Raw genomic sequence first — 22,965 nt, 5'->3', positions numbered from 1 at the left:
AACTCCTATTTAAAAGTCAGTCTCACCTCCAATCCTTCCCCGCTTTTGGATTCTTATTTGTATGAACTTTGTGTTCATCAAGGTGAAGGATGTTAGTGAATACTTCATCAGCCTAAGCGGACTCCTCAGTCAGGTATCGATCATGTAGATACAGCGTAAAGCTCTCTCTGCTCTCCATTAATAATGATCCTCAAGCCAACCTCAAAAGAGCATGACTGTGAAATTTTTCCATTTTCCACTGTGGCCTCTGAGAGATTAATAATCGGTACTGAATTAGGGTCTTTTTTCTGCTTTGACCCCACACCCATTAGGATCTGTACTACACAGTCCCTTTGCTGCGACAGCTGATCCCTACCCAAATAACCAGTGCCCGCCTGTACTGAAAGATGCATCACGTTTCTGTTCAGGAGTCATTTCCTCCCATTTGAGTATGTTTTTGGTGAGTGAAAAGTTAAGTTGGGTATATTCAGAGTTGCTTAGTAAATAACAAGCAGCTGAGACAAGTCAGTTTTCCAAGCTCATTTTGTGGTTCCATACACCAATGAACCACTGGAGACCAAATCAGCAGAACAAAGGCACATCTCAAAAAAAAAATTTATTTCCTATTATCTGCCGAACATTAAGATCCAAAAATAATTACAATCCAATATAGCACAGCACTGGGAATGTTGCTGTAGGATTTTCCAAAACTCTTTCCAAATGATTTTAATGTACATCATGTCAAGAGCGCACCAAAACCACCAGAGTGAAACGTTGCATTATCCGGTTCAGATCCTGTACACTACCAGCCAATATTAATATTCACTTTGTACATTTGTCAGGTGGATGTGTGATTTATGTAATCATTTTATGAAGGACTGAGTGCGGCTATTTAATTCTGTAAATAGTGCCCTCAGCTCCCTCCTGCACTGTAACATTGCTCGGCATAAGCCTTGTAGCCTTGCTAGAAAAGAGAGGGAAAACATGGTGCACACCAGGAGCAGAGCTTCCCTGACAAATATTGTGGATTTAAAATGCAATATTACAGCACTGGGATTTCAGTACAACGTAAAGCTGAGCGTGTGAAGCTTTCAGTACTGCGAAAAAAACCCTGCAGTACAGTTAGAAATTGTGCCCTGTCTGGAGAACGCATTTCGAGCTGTATAAGACTAGGGTGAAGTACTGACAGGTACAGTCTTGTCACTAGGGGTGGGAGTAAATGTGACAGGGAATTACGAGTGCTGCAGATAAAATGTAAAGCACCACTTTAAACTGTATTGGATTAACTGATTTTTGTTAATATCGCAACTGCCTGGTATAAAAACATTACATTCTATGAAGAGGTCTCTCAACAATAAAAGGATGCTCAGTTTCCAAGGCACAATACTGAAGTATATTCCAACTATGGGAAACAAGTTACATCTTCTGTTGAAAGCAGATTTTAAAACAAATTTAAATAATTCACACAACAATCTCAAAATAAAATATTCAGCAGGAAGGGTAACATAGCACATCAAAGCAATAAGGCACTGTACCTGGTGACTGCTGTATGGTGGGGGAAATAGGTTGGGCACAGGCCGAGGAATCGCCCCCCCACCCCACCCAAACTAGGAGAACTTCTGACACACAGTCTAATGAGCACAAAATGGTATTGGTCATGGGGCAGCTCAACAAGAGCAAAGCGCAGAGAGGATGTAGGGTTTAATCTTCTGTCCCTGGTAACGCAGACTCTGAAACTCAACCAAAGTGTGAATGTAAACTCAAAGTTCAAACTCTGGGATCACAGCAGAACAGAGACTCCAGTCCTCATAGGCTGCTTCACCCCAGCGAGACGCCTAGCACCAGCTCTCACTGCCTTTTTCAGTTGCTACCACGGCCCAGTTTCACTACATGGAAAACATCTGCTGTTATATCAGATATCACCTCGCTGGCAGCCAGAGATTGTCTGGAGGGGAGCCAGACTCGAACAAACCCTGAGCTTGACACAATACAGCCCCAAAGAGAAAGTTTCGCTCCAGTTTCCTTTGGGAACTGGCCTTTTATTACTTTGCTGAGCCCTCCTGCATTCCCCAGCTTGGAGAGAACACCTGGAGCTCCAGTTGCCAACCTCTTCTTTTTCTCCCTTCTCTTGCGTGGTGAGATCTTCAACATCCGCACCTCAAATTCCAGCTATTGCTTTTGCTCAAGGAGTGTTTCAAAGTCAGGAGAACAAACCAACTTGTGTTTGATATGTCCCAACACCGTCATTTCTCCTGTTCTGTTCTCTCCAATTCCAACAGAGACCAGCTCCTTAAACAAAAAGGAAACAGAATTATGGGATCCTGGGCTTTATTAGTAGAGGCATAAAGTACAAAAGCAAGGAAGTTATACTAAGCCTTTATAAAACACTGGTTAGGCCTCAGCTGGAGTATTGTGTTCAATTCTGGGCACCACACTTTAGGAGGGATGTCAAGGCCTTAGAGAGAGTGCAGAGGAGATTTACTAGAATGGTGCCAGAGATGAGGGACTTCAGTTATGTGAGGAGACTGGAGAAGCTGGGATTATTCTGCTTAGAACAGAAAGTTAAGGGGAGATTTGATCGAGGTGTTCAAAATCATGAATGGTTTTGACAGAGTAGATAAGGAGAAACTGTTTCCAGTGGCAGAAGGGTCAGTAACCAGAGGACACAGATTTAAGGTGATTGGCAAAAGAGCCAGAGGCGAGATGAGGAAATATTTTTTTTACACAGCGAGTTGTTCTGATCTGGAATGCGCTGCCTGAAAGGGCGGTGGAAGTAGATTCAATAATAACTTTCAAAAGGGAATTGGATAAATACTTGAAGGGAAAAAATTTGCAGGGCTACGGGGAAAGAGCAGGGGAGTGGGACTAACTGAATAGCTCTTTCAAAGAGCCGGCACAGGCACGATGGGCCGAACGGTCTCCTCCTGGCTGTACCTACTACGATACTATGAAAGCTGTTTTCTGCTTCCTGCTTTATCCCCTCGTCACATGGGGAAAAAAGAAAAGGAAGACTTGTATTTCTATAGTGCCTTTCATGACCTCAGGACATCTCAAAACGCTTTACAGCGAATGAAATACTTTTGAAGTGTAGGAAACACAACAGCCAATTTATGCACAGCAAGATCCCACAGACAGCAACGTGATAATGACCAGATAATCTGTTTTAGTGATGTTGGTGGAGGGATAAATATTGGTTGGGACACCGGGGAGAACTCCCCTGCTCTTCTACAAAATAGTGGCTGTCGGATCTTTTACATCCACCTGAGAGGGCAGACAGGGCCTCGGTTTAATGTCTCATCCGAAAGACAGCAGCTAGATTTTGTGCTCAAGTGTCTGGAGTGGGACTTGAACCCACGACCTTCTGACTCGGAGGCGAGCGTGCTATCACTGAGCCACAGCTGATACCACGGGGACAGTTCCACAGCAGCCCTCCATCACCGAGGCCAAGTTACCATTTTTCCCATGTGAGACCAGAGAGCGAATACTGGCAATCACAGGGCACGCCAGCAACTCTCCAGCCGAAATCAGGGATTGAACCTAAGACCTCACTGGTCTGTACAGCTCAGTATCACACCATGCAGTGCATTTATCAACAAGCCCCCATCAGACGGAGTGGGGGGAGGGGGGGGGGGGGGGGGAGTCGGAAAGAGAGAGGACAGAAAGTTTTGTTTGTGGCATTAACTTAACTTAGATGCAAACTGGCTAGGGCCAAAGATTGCACAGCACGAGGTAATCAGCAAAAACTTCCCACTGCTCGTAGACCTGGGCTATCCTCACCCATTAAGGCACTGGCTTGCAGGATTATCGAGAGTAATTTCCCACAAGGTGGAGCAGGATAAGAAAGTCAATCCCAGATGCATTCATGGGCTTCCCAGCTGCTGGTTTCTGTGGTCCTGCTACTGCAACTCACCTGCCTTCTCAACCAGGTACAGAGCAAGTGACCCAAAAAGGGAGGAAGTACAACAAGTCTGTGTGCGAATGGACTCGCCAACGAGTCAAAGGACACAGGGTTACCTCAACACCAAGTCACTGCTGAGGCAGAAAGTGGAGGTCGGTCTATACTCCTCAAGGAGGAGGAGAAAAAACCGGAGTAGCTGACAGGCCCACAGCTGGTTAAAGAGCAACACCAGGAGCAAGTGACCTTAATTCTGGAGGATGGTCAGTGCAAAAACTGAAGAAATAAATGAAATTTTCCCTGCAAGTCAGTGTTTGAGGAGAGGAGACACCGTTCGAAAATACAGTGAAGGATTAAATTATTCATTTTATAACAAACCCTTTGCCACAACAATCAAACAATGTGATGCTCACTGAATTAATGAAATAAACTCCAGTCAAGTTACTGAGCTAAAGGAACAAAACTCATCATAAAATTAACCTGGGATACACAGTTAAAAGTTTTCACAAGTAAGGAGACTCCTCCTAGGAAAAGTCAGAGCTCAGTGTAAATGGCTGCCTCACTTCAGAAAAAGCTGTGTGAAACACACCTGGAGAAATGAACAGGTTGTTCCCATGGTAACATCCAGGATGACTTGCCCCAGGACGAGCTGCACTCTCCCAGACTTCCTGATCAGCAGTTTCCCAATTTGACCTTCAGTTAAATCAATCAGCGAGCAGGTATTCTCAGCATGCTTCAGTTCCTGCAGGACACACACACTGACTGGTAACAGAACAACTCAATTATCTGTACAGACATAATAATCTGTACAGGCCAAGAACAGCTTCGAGTGGCAGCAGCCCATGTAGATATAATTTGTATTTCTATTCCAGGGATAATTATGGGATGGGAGGGGGTACAACTCATTGGATTATAAAGTGATGGAATGCTCCTTTAAAATGTCCAATACCACATAATCATTCACTCCCAGGTATCCCTTATCCCCTTTATATAAATCAGCCTGTAACTCACACCCAGGTATCAACTATTCTATATATCAACCATCCAAACTCCTCGTTTAGATTCCAGCCCGCAACTCACTCCCGGGTACCTGTTATTCTATGTATGTATATACCCTTGTTCAAAAAAGGGTGTAAGGATAAACCCAGTAACTACAGGCCAGTCAGATTAACCTCGGTGGTGGGGAAATTTTTAGAAACGATAATCCGGGACAAAATTAACAATCACTTGGACAAGTGTGGATTAATTAAGGAAAGCCAGCACGGATTTGTTAAAGGCAAATGGTGTTGAACTAACTTGATTGAGTTTTTTGATGAGGGCAATGCGGTTGATGCGGCGTAGATAGACTTCCAAAAGGTTTTTGATAAAGTGCCGCATAATAAGTTCATCAGCAATATTGAAGCCCACGGAATAAAAGGGGCAGTGGCAGCATGGATACAAAATTGGCTAAGTGACGGGAAAGAGAGTAGTGGTGAACGGTTGTTTTTCAAACTGGAGGGAGGTGTACAGTGGTGTTCCCCACGGGTCAGTACAAGGACCACTACTTGTCTTGGACTTGGGAGTACAGGGCACAATTTCAAAATTTACAGATGACACAAAACTTGGAAGGGTAGTGAACAGTGAGGAGGATAGTGATCGACATCTAGAGGATATAGTCAGGCTGGGCGGACACGTGGCAGATGAAATTTAACGCAGAGAAGTGTGAAGTGATGCATTTCGGTAGGAAGAATGAGGAGAGGCAATATAAACTAAATGGTACAATTCTAAAGGGGATGCAGGAACAGAGAGACCTGGGGGTATACGTGCACAGGTTGTTGAAGGTGGCAGGGCAGGTTGAGAAAGTGGTTAAAAAAGCATACGGGATCCTGAGCTTTATAAATAGAGGCATAGAGTACAAAAGCAAGGAGGTTATGATGAACCTTTATAACAGTGGTGCGGCCACAACCTGTAACTCAGTCCCAGGTATCCTAACACTTTGTACATTTATCACACAACTACGATTGGTATATTTCCAATCCTCAGTGCTAGGTGTTATGTCCATTTTTGGAAAAGTTTTATCAGTTGGAGATAACCACAGTGACCCCTACAGTATAACTGATGACTCCCCAATACAGACCTGACTCTTCTCCTGTTTCAGTAACACGGTCTGCCCATCCTCCGTCTGAACCTCAGCTTTTATGGGCTTCTCATCGCGGGTGGGTGCCTGGCCGGGTAACGTGTCAGGGAGCTGCAGAAACAGCAGCTCGTCATCCTTACACACACTCAGCTCCTGGAGCAGCTCGGCTACCGAAACATCCTTTGGCACGGTCGCAGTCTTCTTCACCACACTTGCTTTCTGTGGTACCCGAGTCTCTTTGGCAGCACCTTCATCTCCAGGTTCATCCTTAACTGAAAATATAGCAACAAACCCAAGTAACTACATAACGTAGATAAATACACACACAACAGAAAAAGCATGTACAAACCACTATGATTGAAAGAAATTATTTCTTCCAGTTTTCACCTTCCTCTCAAACGGTGCAAGCTACTCTTCAACAGTTCGTCCAAGGGGCCATTTATCATGAGCGAGTTTAGACAGTGAGTGCTGGTTATTACACTATGTGGTAGCACTCTCGCCTCTGAGTCAGAAGGTTGTGGGTTCAAGTCCCACTCCAGAGACTTAAGCACATAAGCTAGGCTGACACTCCAGTGCAGTAGTGAGGGAGTGCTGCGTCGGAGGTGCTGTCTTTCAGATGAGATGTTAAACCAAGGCCCCGTCTGCCCTCTCAGGTGGATGTAAAAGATCTCACAGCACCTATTCCAAGAAGAGCAGAGGAGTTCTCTCCAATGTCTTTGCCAATATTTATCCCTCCACCAACATCACTAAAACAGATGATCTGGTCATTGTCACATTGCTGTTTGTGGGATCTTGCTGGGTGCAAATTGGCTGCCGCATTTCCCACATTACAACAGTGACTACACTTCGAAAGTACTCAATGGCTGTAAAGCACTTTGAGATGTCCTGAGGTTGTCAAAGGTGCTATAGAAATGCAAGTTTTTCTTCTTTCTCTTTCTATGTGGGGGGAGGTTCACATCGCAGAGGAGCCTGACTGGATCTCCACCCAATATATGGGTCCCAGCACAGGTAACTGCAGTGACTCAGGAGAAGGTAAGCAGACAGATTTAACCCTTCACAGTCCAGTGATGCGGAGCACCCCAACTGCTGCTGGGCTTAATCAGCTAATCCAGCTCAGACTGGGAATGAATTTTAACCAAGACAATTATATTTTATGTTATATATCTCATACTAAAAAAATCTTGAATGTAGCATTCACCTACTGGAAATGTCACTCTTACTTATGTAACAATTTCCTCATCACATTTATTGCTAGCAGCCCTATTGTATGTATATACAACCATGTATCCTCCAACTCACTGTGAGCAATGCCACAGGACATCTACTACTTATTAAAAAATTAATGTCAGACTGATGCATGAATGACACCAATTGGTGAGCCCAGTCTGCAGGTTTGCTCCCTCACCCATTAAAACCACAATCAGTTGAAGTGCTGAAAATTACACTTTTCGTGACACAGTAAGTTTCAGGCAGGCAAAGATCATCGGTCCATCGAGCCCACCTATCCACAGTATCCCTTTGGTTCCCTTCCCCTTTATGTACGTGGAATCTTGCAACTGCTAAAAGACATTTGTCACATGGAGCAAAACCAGCCAGTGCACATTCCTTTTCTCAGCCAATACAAGTTATTGTGATGTCACAACATGCACACTAATTCTGATGATAAAACTATCTAACAACTCATTCACTTACATTACTATCAATTCCCCTTCCTTTCCATTGTGAATGACTCCCCCCACCCCCATTCGTAACAATAACTTGCCTTTAATGGTGTAAAACGTCCCATGGCACTTCACAGGAGCGTAAACAGACAAAAATTTTGCATCAAATTTCATAGTCAACGAATTGATACATCCACCACTACATAAACACGAAGGCATTCTATACAACACCATCTGAATGACTGCATTACATGGGAGCAGTGTACGGCAACCACTGTGGGTGGATCATCACATATATCGGATGTACAGCACAGAAACAGACCATTCGGCCCAACAGGTCCATGCCAGTATTTATGCTCCACACGAGCTGATCAACAATAAGATAAATCATTTGGTCGACTGCATGTACAAAATCAAACTGAGCCTAACAAGCTCTGCCAGTCAGTTCTGACCTCCAAATGGTTTTCCTCTCACAAACCACCCGTCCCTGCCCCAATGGCAGCCTGCGTTGCCACACGCACTCACACCTTTCACAGAAGAGAGGTCCACCTCCATCTTCTCCTCCTTGGCCTGCAGTTCAGGTTTCATCTCCTCGTCCTCCATCTCCTCCTTGAAAAGCCAGCCCGACTGTGCCAACGGAAGCTGGACTGGCATGTTCCGGGCGTCATTTTTCAGACCAGGGTCATCAATAAACTACATACACCCGACAAACACACAAAGAAAAACACTCAGTGGAATGGGTACAAATAATGTTTCGTTTCTGCGGACAAGAAATTAATAAATGAGCTCTGAATAGTTGAGGAAGAAAAACAATTCACAGTGTACAGCTGAGGAGATGGTCCGAGACTCAATTTCTGGTCTGTGCTGATCTCTATTTCGTATTGTCTGCAATTGTGACCAGCTTGCATTTTGTTCCTGAATCCAAGTTATTGATGTATTAGAAGCAGGAGTGGTCCCAACACTGAACCCTGGAGCATCCCACTTCGTTCTGCTCCTGCCCCCCCATCCCATACCGACATAACTCTAAGCTATCTCCTCTGAAAGGCACAGGCTCTTGCTGTGGTCTAGTGTCACAGGCACCCTTGCTGTATCTTGTCTAAGCGAAGGCCTAGATGGCGAGCTGAGCAAAGCCAATGGGGCACCTGAGCCAAGCCTAATCCTAGCCCTCAGCTGATGTCCACACATGCACATCCAGCAGGTGTCACTGGATAGCAATCATGATGGTGAAACTTAGCTAATTGGTGCCTTCTCCAGCACTGGGGCACTGAGGCCAACTGCTGAGCTTCTACTACCTCCAACGGAGGAGCTCAGCATAGACCAGGAACCAATCCTGGACCTTCCTGGTCTGTACGGTTCAGCTACTGCTAACAGGGCAATCACACTTAGTTTCTTTTACATAAACCTTCCATCCTATCCCCCACGTCCTGCCTCAGCATTTATTACATGGAATTTACTGCACAGAAAGAGCCCATTCGGCCCAATAGGTCCATGTCGGTGTTTATGCTCCACACGAGCCTCCTCCCAACCTTCTTCATCTCACCCTATCAGCATGTCCTTCTATTCCTTTCTCCCTCGTGTTTATCTAGCTTCCCCTTAAATGCATCTATACTATTGCTCCTTGTGGTAGGTCTAAGTTGAAGACTTTTACACAATCCCCACCAATGCCACTGGAAAGCATTCCACGAATCCCATAGCCGCTGCTTACATCATCCCGGTCCAGCATGCGGAGAATCTGTTTGGTCTCCTCCTCCGACTCCCGCTTTTCTTTCTTTATGTTAATAATCGGGGACGTTCCAAACTCCTTCATGTCCACGGAGGAATCCCAGCCAGCTGTGAAGCACAGGTGAATGTCAGGTGTATAAAAAGTAACGCTAGAAAAGTTGGACAATTGATAACCAGGAACAAGTGCACGACATTAACACCCTGTAATAATTTAACTGTCTTTAGCACGGTTTGTTCGAGGATGGGGGTGGGCTCGTAGTGTTGATAGTGAGCTCCCTTTGGTACCACCTTGCTATCTCTGGCCACAAATGCTGACAATTAACTGTTCCCAGACCTCCCCAAATGTCATCCCAAAATCAGCCAGTGGGGTGGGTGGGGGAACACAAAATCTGAATGGTGACGCTTCCCTGGAATGTTCTGTCCCTTCCATGGGGAAACTCCTGGCTTCACATAGCAGTATGATTGTACAGGATTACTGGGTAAACCCACATGTTCCTGCTCCACAGCACACACGTACAGCTGTTTCTTCAACAATGCTCTCCTAATCATGAATTCAAGTCAAAACCATTCTCGCAAAACTGATCAATGATGGAATCTTAACCTGAATGTTTCCTTTAACAACAATCCTTAAAGATCCAGATAACAGTCCGCAAATGTTGACAAGTACAAATAAACAAAATGGTATAACTTGGTGTATTATCAGGCCAAAACAGAAACTATGAATGGGATGTTTTAAAGGACAAAGATAAGTGAAGAGGCAAAGGGGAGAATGAACATGAATGCTCAGTCCCACAGAGTGGGAGGGCGATTTGATTCCGCACTCGGTTAAGTTCCATTCCTGAGCACCTCAGCCTGGGAGGTGCAGGTTTAAAGCTGGGCATCTTCCTATGGATGGAGGAGAAATAAACCAGTGGCCATATTCTGACTGGGTGGCAGCTTCAGCCTCCTAGAAGCCATCCATTGGTCACACAGTAGAGGAGACCTGGGGAGCAGCTTGCCTGTCCTTTTGGCACCAGACACAAGAAAAAAAAATCCAGACCCACCAAAAAACAAACAACATGTGAAATTAAAATTCAAGTCAGATGAGTATTAAACACTTGACACATTCAATGATGCCCAACACCCAGCCTTCCCCATCTGGTGCCAAATCCACACCATACCAGCCTCCATTTTTATTGTATCCACAAGGGCGAAGCAAGTTGATGCTATTCTATTTGGATTCCATGGAAAGGATCTGGTACATGCTTGGACACAATGCCAGATCTAGCAGAGCCCCGTGCAAAACATGCACAGATACAAGCTAACATGCAGTCTCTTTATACATTCAGTATTTTATTGCAGCCTACAGTGTGCTACGGTGCAGAAACACAAAGAAATGAAGGCAAACATAAGTGGAAAAGTCATGAGAACATAAGGCATAAAGATTTGCGGACTCCCCATGTATTTCTCACCCCTTTTCTTCATCATTTCAGCTGGTCCCTGCTCAAAGATGGAGTGGGACTGAATTGTCTCTGGTCTGCCTCTTCCCCGCCCCCGTGCATCTCTTTGACGATCTCTGTCTCGCTCTTTCTTCTCTTTTCTCTGAGATGCATCTACCTCCTTTGGTCTGTCAGAGAAGAAAAAACTTTTACAAAGATACAAATAAACTCCCTCTTAGTCAGCAATTCAAAATCAAAAGCAGGTCTTTAGCTTGAAAGAAGATCATGTCAGTGAGTTGGTTAGCAAGATGTGATCAATCATCTTCAGCATCCACTATCCTGTGGACTTGGGATGTGTGCGTCGGTCTTTCATGTGATACCAACACATCACTGGTGGAGAAGAGGAGCAAGCAGGAGGAAATTCAGAAACTAGCTAGCTAAAAGCATCCAACATATACAGATGAGACAAGGTGGTCTGACAGAATCTCACCCAGACGTTAATTCCAAATATCCATGTTCTCACTGGGCTTATTTCCAGCTGTGGTAGCAGTACATTGTAAGAAAAGTTTCACTGAAGTCAACATGCTTCCTGAGCAATGCTCTTATTTCATCCCTTCAATCCGCACCCACCTCCAGTGACAGCCCTGTTCCCACCAGTCTCATCCAGCTCAAAGTGCTCTCTCCGCACACAGTTCACGTTTGGAAAGGCATGATCTAGAATTATACCACTGGGTGCTCCTATTCTGGCCTCTTGTGCATCCCCGATTTTAAATCGCTCCACCATTGGCGGCCGTACCTTCAGCTGCCTAGACCCTAAGCTCTGGAATTCCCTCCCTAAACCGTTCCGCCTCTCCCTTCTCCTTAAAACCTACCACTTTGACCAAGCTTTTGGTCACCTGTCCTAATATCTCCTTATGTGGATTGTGTCAAAATCTGTTTGATAATCGCTCCTGTGAAGCGCCTCGGGACATTTTACTACGTTAAAGACGCTGTATAAACGCAAGTTGTTGTTGCTTTTCACACTCCAAGTGGACACAGTTGAAAATCTCACACACCCAGCATTACACTGTGCCAGAAAACAAGTTATTATAATGACTGAAGTGCAGAAGTTTCATGTTTATACATTTACAACAATAAAAAGATAAGAGAGGCACTGTCAGACACAAGAGATTCTCCACAGTCTGCTTACACAGATGGAGTCAATACCTCATTGCTATTCCTCCTGTGAATTAGGAGCCTGAACTGCACTCTCTCTCATCTTTAATATACATTTCTTTCCAATCATTTCAAAACGTGGAAAAGAGTCTTCTTCGAGAATCTCACTGGCAATGAATGGTGCTGAAACCTTCACAGAACAGTACAAGAACCAAAAGTGGACACTGAAATGATTGAATTCAAATGTGCAATGATTTATAACCTTCATTGGCCCCTTCAGGGTAAGGACTCCCTCAGGAAAGGGATAAGCAGCTGAGTTAACCCATGTACCTTAGTAGGCAATTAGACATCTATCCTCCCAGATGGGGGCTGATGAATGGGAGTGGCAGAGGTAACTCAAAAAGGGAAAGAACTTCAGTTAAGGGGTAAAAAGGACAATTAAACAACATTGTATCTCCCTTTCCATTTACTATACATCACTCTCAGCCAAACTACTCCCAGGCCTCGGCTGATGTATCTCTTAACTGGCTGTAAAGAACTTTTTCAGTGTTTGTTTTTGGGTTTTGGGCAATGCTAGCAAGGCTGCATTTATTGCCCATCCCAGAGTGGGTTGCTAGGGTGCTTCAGAGGGCGTTAAGAGAATAAGAGGAGTGTGGAGTAGATCGGGGAGGAGCAGCACGCTCCCTTTCCCTGAAGCACAATAGAAACCAGTCATAAATTATTGAATTCTATTTCACAATTTGCCACGGTGGGATTTGAAGTCACAACCTCTGGGTTGCTGGTCCAGTATTATAACCACTGGACTACTGCACCCGGTATGGTGAGTCCAGAACAACAGGGCATAAACATAAGATAGCCACAAACAAATCAAATAAAGAATTGGAACTCACTGCCACAGAGAGATTGAAACAGATAGTATTAAGGGAAGGTTTGATGCAAACTAGAGGGTGAAGGGAATAGAGGGTTATGGAGGCAGGGTTAGAAGAGGTTATTAGAGTGGGAGGAGGCTGGTGTGGAGTATAAACACTGGTGTATGTGTGGACCAGTTGGATCGAATGGCCTGTTTCTGTGCTGTAGATTCTACGTAATTCTATGTAATATGGACAACCACTTGTCCACCAAGGAAGAGAGGCACAAGAAGGCATCTCGATCCTTGTAAGGGATGTACGAGAGTGGCTCATTCCCCATCCCTGTAAGGAAGCTTTCAGCCTCTGCTCGTAACTCCCTAGAGACATGTATGAGAGAAGGTACTCAGCAAGTGGAGGCCAAGTGCACTGATCCACATCCACCTCTCTGCACTTGATATCCCAATTTTATTCAGTGATTCACCCAGCTGATAACTTGTAATTACCACAAAATGGAATACCAAAACCAAAACTGTCACAAATTCCTCGTAGCAAAAAAATACTCACTCTTCCTTAACCTTCCTGCTGATGATGTTAGGAGTGAAAGTTTTCTGCAAGAGAGGACATCACTTGTTACTCACAGTTCACATCAACTAGTGTTTGATTTCTGTTTTTTTTGCAGTTGTTATTCTCTGGTCATTTCAGTGGCCTTTAAAGAGTTAGAGAGAACTTGTTTAATCTTAAAATGCAGGAAACCCTTGTTGAACCAAATCCCAGTCAATTCCATAAATGGGCTCATTCAAGCTAAATCCTGGACCCAATTGTTCTTATTACTATTCAGCTCAAAAAATTAGACATTCCACTGCCTAAACTCATTTGCAAACTGAAGTTGTCAGACTATTGAACTACGTACGGCATTACAGCCGAGCCCACTCCTGTCCTCACGAGACTTCCACAGCCCCATCACTGGATCGCAATCAGAAGTGAAAACCCTGAGTGGTTTGTCCACTTCCTAGCCCAGGAGTACGGAGCAATCCACTGCTGACTCAGCCAGCTCTGGACAGACTAGGGGTTAAAATTGGGGCCTTCTGGTCTTAGTGTACTACACCTGGTGGTGCATTTACCCACTATGCCATTGGGGAAATGTATGTTTTCTTAAAAACAAGGGTAGCCAGTCATCTGCTAACCCAGCAGCCCTACCTCCAGTTGAGGTACAGGGCGTCACTGTACCACACTGCCTAGATGTGACCAGGTTGCATCAGTTGCAGTTCCATTAGCCATGCCAAATTATAAATGACAGTCCAGATGGAGTAAGGAGGAACACCATGTCGCTTGTCAACTTTTAGAAATGTATTTTTGTATAAATTTCACATGGCAGATTGTTACTGGCTGCAATTGTCAGCAATTCTCCTGCCAACTGAAATTGAAGTGAACCATTCCTTTACAGAAACCAAAATAGGAGATTTGGTGGGCCAGAGAAAGCAACATTATCAATGTCAACAATCCTTCGAGAAAATTCACGTAAAAAAAGTGAATGCCAAACTCCACAATGGACAGGCACAGTGCAGCTTACTGAACAGGTGTGCTACCTACGGTACATTACCAGTTTGACTCCTCTCATCTTTTTAGATTATAAAACATGCTGATGATTCCAAGGTGAGATAAACAACATTCAAAAGACATCTGGGCCAATGAATTTTGCCGACATAACAGTCAACTCACTTCCTAATGCGAAACAAGAAGTTTTAACAACAGGATAAGGCTCTATACAAATCATTTATTTTAATGTAGATATATGTTTTAAGTTTGAAGTGTAGTCACTGTTGTAATGTAGGAAATGCGGTAGCAAATTTCTGTACAGCAAGGTCCCACAACAGCTGTGAATTAAATGACCAGATACTCTGTTTTAGGTGTTGAGGCACAAATATTGGCCAGGACACCGGGGAAAACTCTCGCTCTTTTTCAAAATAGAGCCATGGGATCTTTTGCATCCATCTGAGAGTGCAGATAGGGCCTTGGTTTAAAGATGGCACCTCTGACAGTGCAGCACTCCCTCAGTACTGCACTGAAGTGTCAGCCTGAATTATGTGCTCAAGTCTCTGGAGTGGGACTTGAACCCATGACCTTTTGACTCAGAGGCAGGAGTGCTACCCACTGAGCCACGGCTGACACTTATTAAAAACTTACTGCACTGTATAAAGAGGTAGAACTTTCACAAGTCTCCACAAAGAAGCTTTTGGGGTGTTGCAGCATGGCACAAGCACTCAGCAGCATTACACTTCATCAATCACTGTCCAGCTCTCCCCTAGACCTTGCTTCATGTATTAGGCTCAGTCCAGTAAGCACTACTGATTTCCAATAATAGAAACGGACTGAGTGCCGGAAACCTGAAATAAAAACAGAAAATGCTGCAAATGCATAATAGATCAGTCAGCATCTGAAAGAGAAAATGGGTTACATGCAAAACGCAAATCTCTTTTCTCTTCACAGAGGCTGACTGACCCGCTTTGTAATCCCGTTTTCTATTTTTATTCCAGAAATCAGTGTCCTCCACCAAAGTCCTGCAACTGGGGTCCCACATTAACACCAAAAAAACGGGCAGATCTGCTCTCGACCCAAACACTCATTCAATGCCACTGACCTTTTTCATTCCTCCCAATGTTAGATCCCGCGAGCGAATGGAAGGCAGGCGGCCTGGAGTAACAGTGGCAGAACTCCGTCGACCTGGCAGACCCCTGCCTGCCGTAACGGCAGCTCTGATACCGCTGGGGTTGCCAGGGTCTCCACTGGGTGCTCTCTCAGACATCGCAGCTCAAGCAATCTGCACAATAAAGGAACGAGTTAGTACAGTTCCAAAAACCATAACAATCAGGAAACCGAATGAGTAAAGTTAAAACCATACAGTACCCTCCAAAATCACAGCCTTTAAAACTAACAAAGCTGCTCTCTGATGGTTACAGGAGAGTATCCAAGTTTTTGGTCTTCATGGGACACAATAGGTGCATATCGGGGGGCCACAGATAGTTTAAAGATTACATGCCATTAATTTGTATACATCTCAAAGTCATAGACACTGACAGGTCTTAGTTTTCTGATTTATAGGAACATAGGAACAGGAGTAGGCCATTCAGCCCCTCGTGCCTGCTCCGCCATTTGATAAGATCATGGCTGATCTGTGATCTAACTCCATATACCTGCCTTTGGCCCATATCCCTTAATACCTTTGGTTGCCAAAAAGCTATCTATCTCACATTTAAATTTAGCAATTGAGCTAGTATCAATTGCCGTTTGCGGAAGAGAGTTCCAAACTTCGACTACCCTTTGTGTGTAGAAATGTTTTCTAATCTTGCTCCTGAAAGGTCTGGCTCTAATTTTTAGACTGTGACCCCTACTCCTAGAATCCCCAACCAGCGGAAATAGTTTCTCTCTATCCACCCTATCTGTTCCCCTTAATATCTTATAAACTTCGATCAGATCAGCCCTTAACCTTCTAAACTCCAGAGAATACAACTCCAATTTGTGTAATCTCTCCTCGTAACTTAACCCTTGAAGTCCGGGTATCATTCTAGTAAACCTACGCTGCACTCCCTCCAAGGCCAATATGACCTTCCGAAGGTGCGGTGCCCAGAACTGCTCACAGTACTCCAGGTGCGGTCTAACCAGGGTTTTGTGCAGCTTAACTTCTGCCCCCTTGTACTCTCAGATATAAAGGCCAGCATTCCATTAGCCTTGTTGATTATTTTCTGCACCTGTTCATGACACTTCAATGATCTATGTACCTGAACCCCTAAGTCCCTTTGGACATCCACTGTTTTTAACTTTTTACCATTTAGAAAGTACCCTGTTCTATCCTTTTTTGATCCAAAGTGGATGACCTCACATTTGTCCACAATGAATTCCATTTGCCACAGTTTTGCCCATTCACCTAATCTATCAATATCCCTTTGTAATTTTATGTTTTCATCTACACTGCTTACAATGCCACCAATCTTTGTGTCATCGGCAAACTTAGATATGAGACTTTCTAAGTCGTTAATAAATATTGTGAATAATTGAGGCCCCAAGACAGATCCCTGCGGGATTCCACTAGTCACATCCTGCCAATGTGAGTACCTTCCCATTATCCCTACCCTCTGTTGCCTTTCACTCAGCCAACTTCCTAACCAAGTCCGTACTCTTCCCTCGATTTCATGGGCTTCTATCTTAGCTAACAGTCTCTTATGTGGGGCCTTATCAAATGCCTTCTGGAAGTCCATATAAATAACATCCATTGACATTCCCCTGTCCACTACTTTAGTCGCCTCTTCAAAAAATTCAATCAGGTTTGTCAGGCACGACCTACCTTTCACAAATCCATGCTGGCTCTCTCTGATTAACTGGAAATTCTCGAGATGTTCAGTCACCCTATCCTTAATTATAGACTCCAGCATTTTCCCCACAACAGATGTTAGGCTAACTGGTCTATAATTCCCAGGTTTCCCTCTCTCTCCTTTCTTAAAAAGCAGAGTGACATGTGCAATTTTCCAATCTAGAGGGACAGTTCCTGAATCTAGAGAACTTTGAAAGATTATAGTTAGGGCATCTGCAATGTGCTCACCTACTTCCTTTAAAACCCTGGGATGGAAACCATCTGGTCCTGGGGATTTGTCACTCTTTAGTGCTATTATTTTCTTAATTACTGTTGCTTTACTTATGTTAATTTTATCGAGTCCCTGTCCCCAATTCAATATTAGTTTTCTTGGGATTTCCTGCACGCTATCCTCTTTTTCGACTGTAAATACTGACGCAAAGTAATTGTTCAACATGTCCGCCATTTCCCCATTGTCAATGACAATATCCCCACTTTCAGTTTTTAAGGGGCCAACACTGCTCCTGACCACCCTCTTTTCCCTAATGTAACTATAAAAGTTCTTTGTATTGGTTTTGATATCCCTTGCAAGTTTCTTTTCATACTCTCTTTTTGTAACTCTTACTATCTGTTTTGTGACCCTTTGTTGATCTTTGTATCTTTCCCATTCGCCAGGATCTGCGCCATTTTTTGCCTTTTTGTATGCCCTTGCCTTATGTCTTATACTGTCCTTTACCTCTTGATTTTTTTCACCAAAGAGACCACAGTGTTAAGAACAGCCCTTGCTAAAGCCCAGGCCCACAAAATTCAAGTATAGACACAACTAGGAACAGCTTGCCTGAACTTACATCGATTTACATCGAAACTACAGAACAGAAACAGGCCATTCGGCCCAACTGATCCATGCCACTGTTTATGCTCCACACGAGCCTCCTCCCACCCTACTTCATCTCAATGCATCTATGCAATTTGCCTCAATTACTCCTTGTGGTAACGTGTTCCACATTCTGACCACTCTTTGGGTAAAGAAGTTTCTCCCGAATTCCCTATTGGATTTATTAGCGACTATTTTATATTTATGACCTCTAGTTTTGGACTCCCCCACAAGTGGATACATCTTCTCTACATCTACCCTATCAATCCCTATCATTATCTTAAAGACCTCTACTAGACCCCTCAGCCTTCTCCTTTCTAGAGAAAAGAGCTCCAGCCTGTTCAGCCTTTCCTGATGAAGGATATCCTCTCAGTTCTGGTATCATCCTTGTGAACATTTTTTGTAGCCTCTCTAATGCCTCGATATCCTTTCTATAATATGGAGACCAGAAGAGTTCACAATACTCCATTTTTAACATAACTTTTTTGTTTTTCAATTCTCTCCCTCTAGAAATGAACCCTAGTGCTTGATTTGCCTTTTTTATGACCTTATTTACCTGCATTGCTACTTTGTGATTTGTGTATCTGTACACCTAGATCCCTTTGCTCCTTTATCCCGTTTAGACTCTTATTATCCAAGATGTATGTGGCCTCCTTATTCTTCCTGCCAAAATGCACCATCTCACTCATATTTATATTGAAATTCATTTGCCAATTACATGCCCATTCTGCAAGTTTTTTCATGTCCTCTTGCATTTTGACACATTCTTCCTTTGTACTAACTACACCACCCCAATTTGGTGTCGTCCGCAAATGTTTAAATTGTCCGATTCCCAAGTCCAAATCGTTGATGTAATTTGTGAGCAGTGGTCCCAGCACTGATCCCTGTGGAACACCACTTCCCACCTTTTGCCAGTCTGAGTAGCTACCCTTAACCCCGATTCTCTGCTTACTGTTTTGTAGCCAGCTTGCTATCTATTCTGCCACCTGTCCCCTGACTCTAGATGCTCTGACCTTCGACAGGAGTCTACAATGTGATACCTTATCGAAGGCCAAGGCCTTTTGAAAATCCAAATATATTCCATCTACTGCATTACTCTTGTCTAATTTTTTTGTTACTTCTTCAAAGAATTCAATAAGGTTGGTCAAGCATGACTTTCCCTTCTGAAATCTGTGCTGACTATTCTTTATTATATTTTCATTCTCTGGATGTCTTTATATTGAGTAAAGATTCCATTATTTTTCCTACCACCGACCTTAAACTAACTGATCTATAGTTGCTGGACTTGTTCTATCTCCCTTTTTAAATATAATAACATTAGCTGTCCGCCAGTCCTCTGGCACTATTCCCATTTCTAGTGAATTATTATATATGTGTCATAGTGCCTCTGCTATCTTCTCCCTAACTTCTTTTAATATTCGCAGATGCAATCCATCCAGTCCAAAGGTCTTAGCCTCCCTAAATTAGATTAGTTTTTTAATTATCTCCCCCCTTTCTATCTTAAATGTCTTTATATCTTTTTCGACCTCTTCTTCTAATGTCCTGCCCACCTTGTTAGTCTCCCTGGTAAATACGGGGGCAAAGTAACTATTCAATATTTCTGCCATTTCGCTGTCGTTACCTGTGAGTTTATCTTGTGCATCCCTTAGTGGCCCTATCCTTATCCTGATTTTTCTTTTGTTATTTATGTGTCTGTAGAATACTTTACTATTTCTTTTTATATTCCTCGATAATTTAATCTCGTCGTTCCTCTTTGCTTTCCTAATTGTTTTTTTGAGTTCTTTCCTAACCTCTTCATATTCCCTTTTGTCATCCTCTCCTTTGTTGTCTATTTACTTAGTGTATGCCTTTTTCTTTTGTTTCAATTTTACCCTTACCTCTTTATTGAACTATGGGATTTCATTATTGGCTAGTTTGTTCTTGCTTTTCAGAGGAATATATTTCTCCTGAACTCTATTGATCGCCGTTTTGAATATTATCAACTGCTGTTCTATTTCCTTGTCTGTCAATTTTTTTTTCTAGTTTACTTTCCCTAGTTCCACTCTCATCCCCTTTCCAGCTTCAAGGGTTGCATGTAGTTCTTGAGGGTTGGACACCCTGGCTTAGAGGGTAGAAAGCACTATACAGTGTAGCACACAATTGGAAGGAGCCAGCTTCAATCTGCACTCAGTTAGTTGATCTCATGGTATATGCAGGAGAGGTTGTGACACAACCCACAACACAACTGAATGATCCCATCAGAAATCACATCTGAATGCTGTAAATGACTGTAATTTATAATAACTCCACAGAAACAAATATGATAACATCTGTGCAAGGATTTTAAAGAAAGATATTCTAAGCTGATCAAAGAACCAAACCTGCTTAAAACTCCCCCAGTGACACAAACACACAAGGTCGTACCTTCTGTTATGGCCCAAAACAAACAGATCAATAACAAGTTCCAGGGAGGGTAGTTGAGGCCAGGACAATGGGCTCATTCAAGAAACAGCTGGATGCTGTAATGGGGAGATGGTACTGTTGATATCCTGGAAGAATGAGATCAAATATTTATAAGTGACTTGGATGAAGGAATCGAGAGCCCTATATCTAAGCTAAGTGGCACAGTAAATAGTGTAGATGGGAGCAGAAAATTGCAAGGGGACATTGACAGATTAAGCGAGTGGACAAAACTGTGTCATCCTCTTTGAACCTAAGAAAGACAGATCAGAGTATTTCTAAATGGTGAGAAGCTAGGAACTATGGATGAGTAGAGAGATTATGGGGTAGAAATCACTAAAAGCTGGTGAACTGATACAAAAACTAATTTAAAAGGCTAATGGAATGTTGGCATTCATCTCAAGAGGGCTGGAAGACAAAAGAAGTGGAACTCATGTTATAGCTGTACAGAGCTCTGGAGACTGCATTCAGTTCTGGGCACCGCACCCCAGAAAGGATATATTGCCTTTGGAGGGGGTGCAGCGAGGATTCACCTGAACGATACCGGGGCTAAAAGGGTTAAATTATGAGGACAGGTTGCATAGACAAGGCTTGTATTCCCTTGAATATAGAAGATTAAGGGGTGATCTAATTGAGGTGTTTAAGATGATGAAAGGATTTGATTGGGTAGATAGAGAAACTATTTCCTCTGGTGGGAGAGTCCAGGACAGGGGGCATGAATTAGAGCTCGGCCGTTCAGGGGTGATGTCAGGAAACACTTCTTCACACAAAGGGGAGTGGAAATCTGGAACTCTCTCTCTCCCAAAAAGCTGTTGAGGCTGGGTTAATTGAAAATTTCAAAACTAAGATTGATAGATTTTTGTTAGGCAAGAGTATTAAGGGTTACAGAATGAAGGCAGGTAAATGGAATTAAGATACAGATCCTGTACCTAAATGGGCCGAAGATCTTCACCATTTGAATCTATCCTGTGCATTGCGTGGAGTGCGTTTCTTTTATGCTCTATACTGTCTTTCCAAATGTAGGCCAGTCGCTGCCGTGTAGGTTCCAGACAGACAGAATCTGTTACACTGCCCCTTACCCAGAATGTAAGGAATCTTACAACACCAGGTTATAGTCCAACAGTTTTATTTGAAAATCACAAGCTTTCGGAGCTTTCCTTCTTCGTCAGGTGTGAAGGTTTCCATAAAAGCACCGCATATATAGTCACAGAACAATGCCTGGTGATTACAGATAATGTTTCCAACTGCCCGTTATCACACCTCTGCATGGATGGTGTTCAGACAGGGGAACATTACACACAAGACCACTGAATACGCAAGCGGTCAGATTACAAAGACAGAGAGACAAAGAATGGCCAGTTGTATTAAAAACAAATATCTTTTTTTTTCCCCTGGTAGGGTTATATGTAGCGTGACATGAATCCAAGACATGAGGCCGTCCTCATGGGTGCGGATTGTGTATTCAGCGGTCTTGGGTGTAATGTTCCCCTGTCTGAACACCATCCATGCAGAGGTGTGATAACGGGCAGTTGGAAAGATTATCTGTAATCACCAGGCATTGTTCTGTGACTATATATGCGGTGCTTTTATGGAAACCTTCACACACCTGACGAAGGAGGAAAGCTCCGAAAGCTTGTGATTTTCAAATAAAGCTGTTGGACTATAACCTGGTGTTGTAAGATTCCTTACATTTGTCCACCCCAGTCCATCACCGGCATCTCCACATCATGCCTTCCCCAGAACACAGCTTCAGACAAGTTTGGTTACACAATGGGCGATCAAAAACAGGGGAGGCGATCAAAAATGGGGGCAAATGGAAATGGGGGCAAATGGAAATGGGGGTAAATGCACTGTTCCCAGCCACATGTATATTTAATAGAGCTGCTGCTGCGTGAATTGGTTTGGTGGTGCTTAATTTAATGTTTCATTTGCACATATTGGACGTTGTTTTCTAATACAGGTTGGGTGGATATCTCGCCCTTTATTACAATACTGACTTCTTCCCATGCCAGAATTTAACCGCAACCCCCTCAGGCTCCGGAACCCCCCCAGTTGCGCTGGGCCGCAGTTACCTGGAGACGGGCGCTAATCCTCGAGATTGATGCTAAACCCGCTCTGCCGAACTCTTCGCTGCGCTCTCGCTTTCCACGGGCTTTCCCCAACCGGATTATTTCCTCCTTTTTCCCGGCCTTACCGCGCCACCATCACACTCGCTCTCGACCGCTTTCTGCCCCGCTTCCAGTCGCCATCTTAGTGCGGGGCAAAAGAGCCTCCCGTCGAGTGAGCATGCGTGGCGGAGAGCCCCCTTTTGCCCTGCACTAAGATGGCGCCTGGAAGCGGGGCGGAAGTAATGAGAGAGTTGCTAATTTTATCACAGATGCCAGGACTCACATTGATAGTGGGATTCAGCCATGTGGCTTTAAAAATGTGACCCATGTTTGATGTCTGCCACACTTTTAGTTGCCAATGCTGTGGAGGTGCCGGTGATGGACTGGGGTGGACAAATGTAAGGA

The 22,965-nt window shown here is 43.7% G+C and overlaps 1 protein-coding gene across 2 annotated transcripts; it reads right to left on the bottom strand.

Annotated features, from left to right (window-relative positions):
* Nucleotides 1-582: 582 nt before the first annotated feature.
* Nucleotides 583-22,720, bottom strand: polr3d (polymerase (RNA) III (DNA directed) polypeptide D). 2 transcript variants are annotated; one of them, XM_068001374.1, is made up of 10 exons: nucleotides 22,525-22,720; nucleotides 20,417-20,541; nucleotides 15,433-15,612; nucleotides 13,359-13,402; nucleotides 10,825-10,979; nucleotides 9,357-9,481; nucleotides 8,179-8,344; nucleotides 5,991-6,262; nucleotides 4,464-4,616; nucleotides 583-2,268 (listed from the first exon to the last, which is right to left on the bottom strand). In XM_068001374.1, exons 3-10 carry the CDS (start codon nucleotides 15,595-15,597, stop codon nucleotides 2,149-2,151), a joined length of 1,200 nt encoding a protein of 399 aa, XP_067857475.1. In that variant the 5' UTR covers nucleotides 15,598-15,612; nucleotides 20,417-20,541; nucleotides 22,525-22,720; the 3' UTR covers nucleotides 583-2,148. The 2 variants fall into 2 exon arrangements, with proteins under 2 accessions (XP_067857475.1, XP_067857476.1); XM_068001375.1 differs by lacking the exon at nucleotides 20,417-20,541.
* Between the last annotated feature and the right edge of the window lie 245 nt (nucleotides 22,721-22,965).

Source organism: Heptranchias perlo, chromosome 20, assembly GCF_035084215.1.
Source record: "Heptranchias perlo isolate sHepPer1 chromosome 20, sHepPer1.hap1, whole genome shotgun sequence".
In the NCBI taxonomy this organism is placed as follows: Eukaryota; Metazoa; Chordata; class Chondrichthyes; order Hexanchiformes; family Hexanchidae; genus Heptranchias; species Heptranchias perlo.
Note: the sequence above shows the minus strand (reverse complement) of the source record. Positions and strands in the feature narration are given on the sequence as shown.

Bases quoted from the DNA above. Each gene is read 5' to 3' on its own strand.
- polr3d (XM_068001374.1), bottom strand. From the start codon at position 15,597: ATGTCTGAGAGAGCACCCAGTGGAGACCCTGGCAACCCCAGCGGTATC. The intron at 10,980-13,358 runs GTGAGTATTTTT...CTTCTCTGACAG, and splicing joins AGCAGGAAGGTTAAGGAAGA to ACCAAAGGAGGTAGATGCAT. The intron at 8,345-9,356 runs GTAAGCAGCGGC...GGGTGTATGTAG, and splicing joins GCATGCTGGACCGGGATGAT to TTTATTGATGACCCTGGTCT.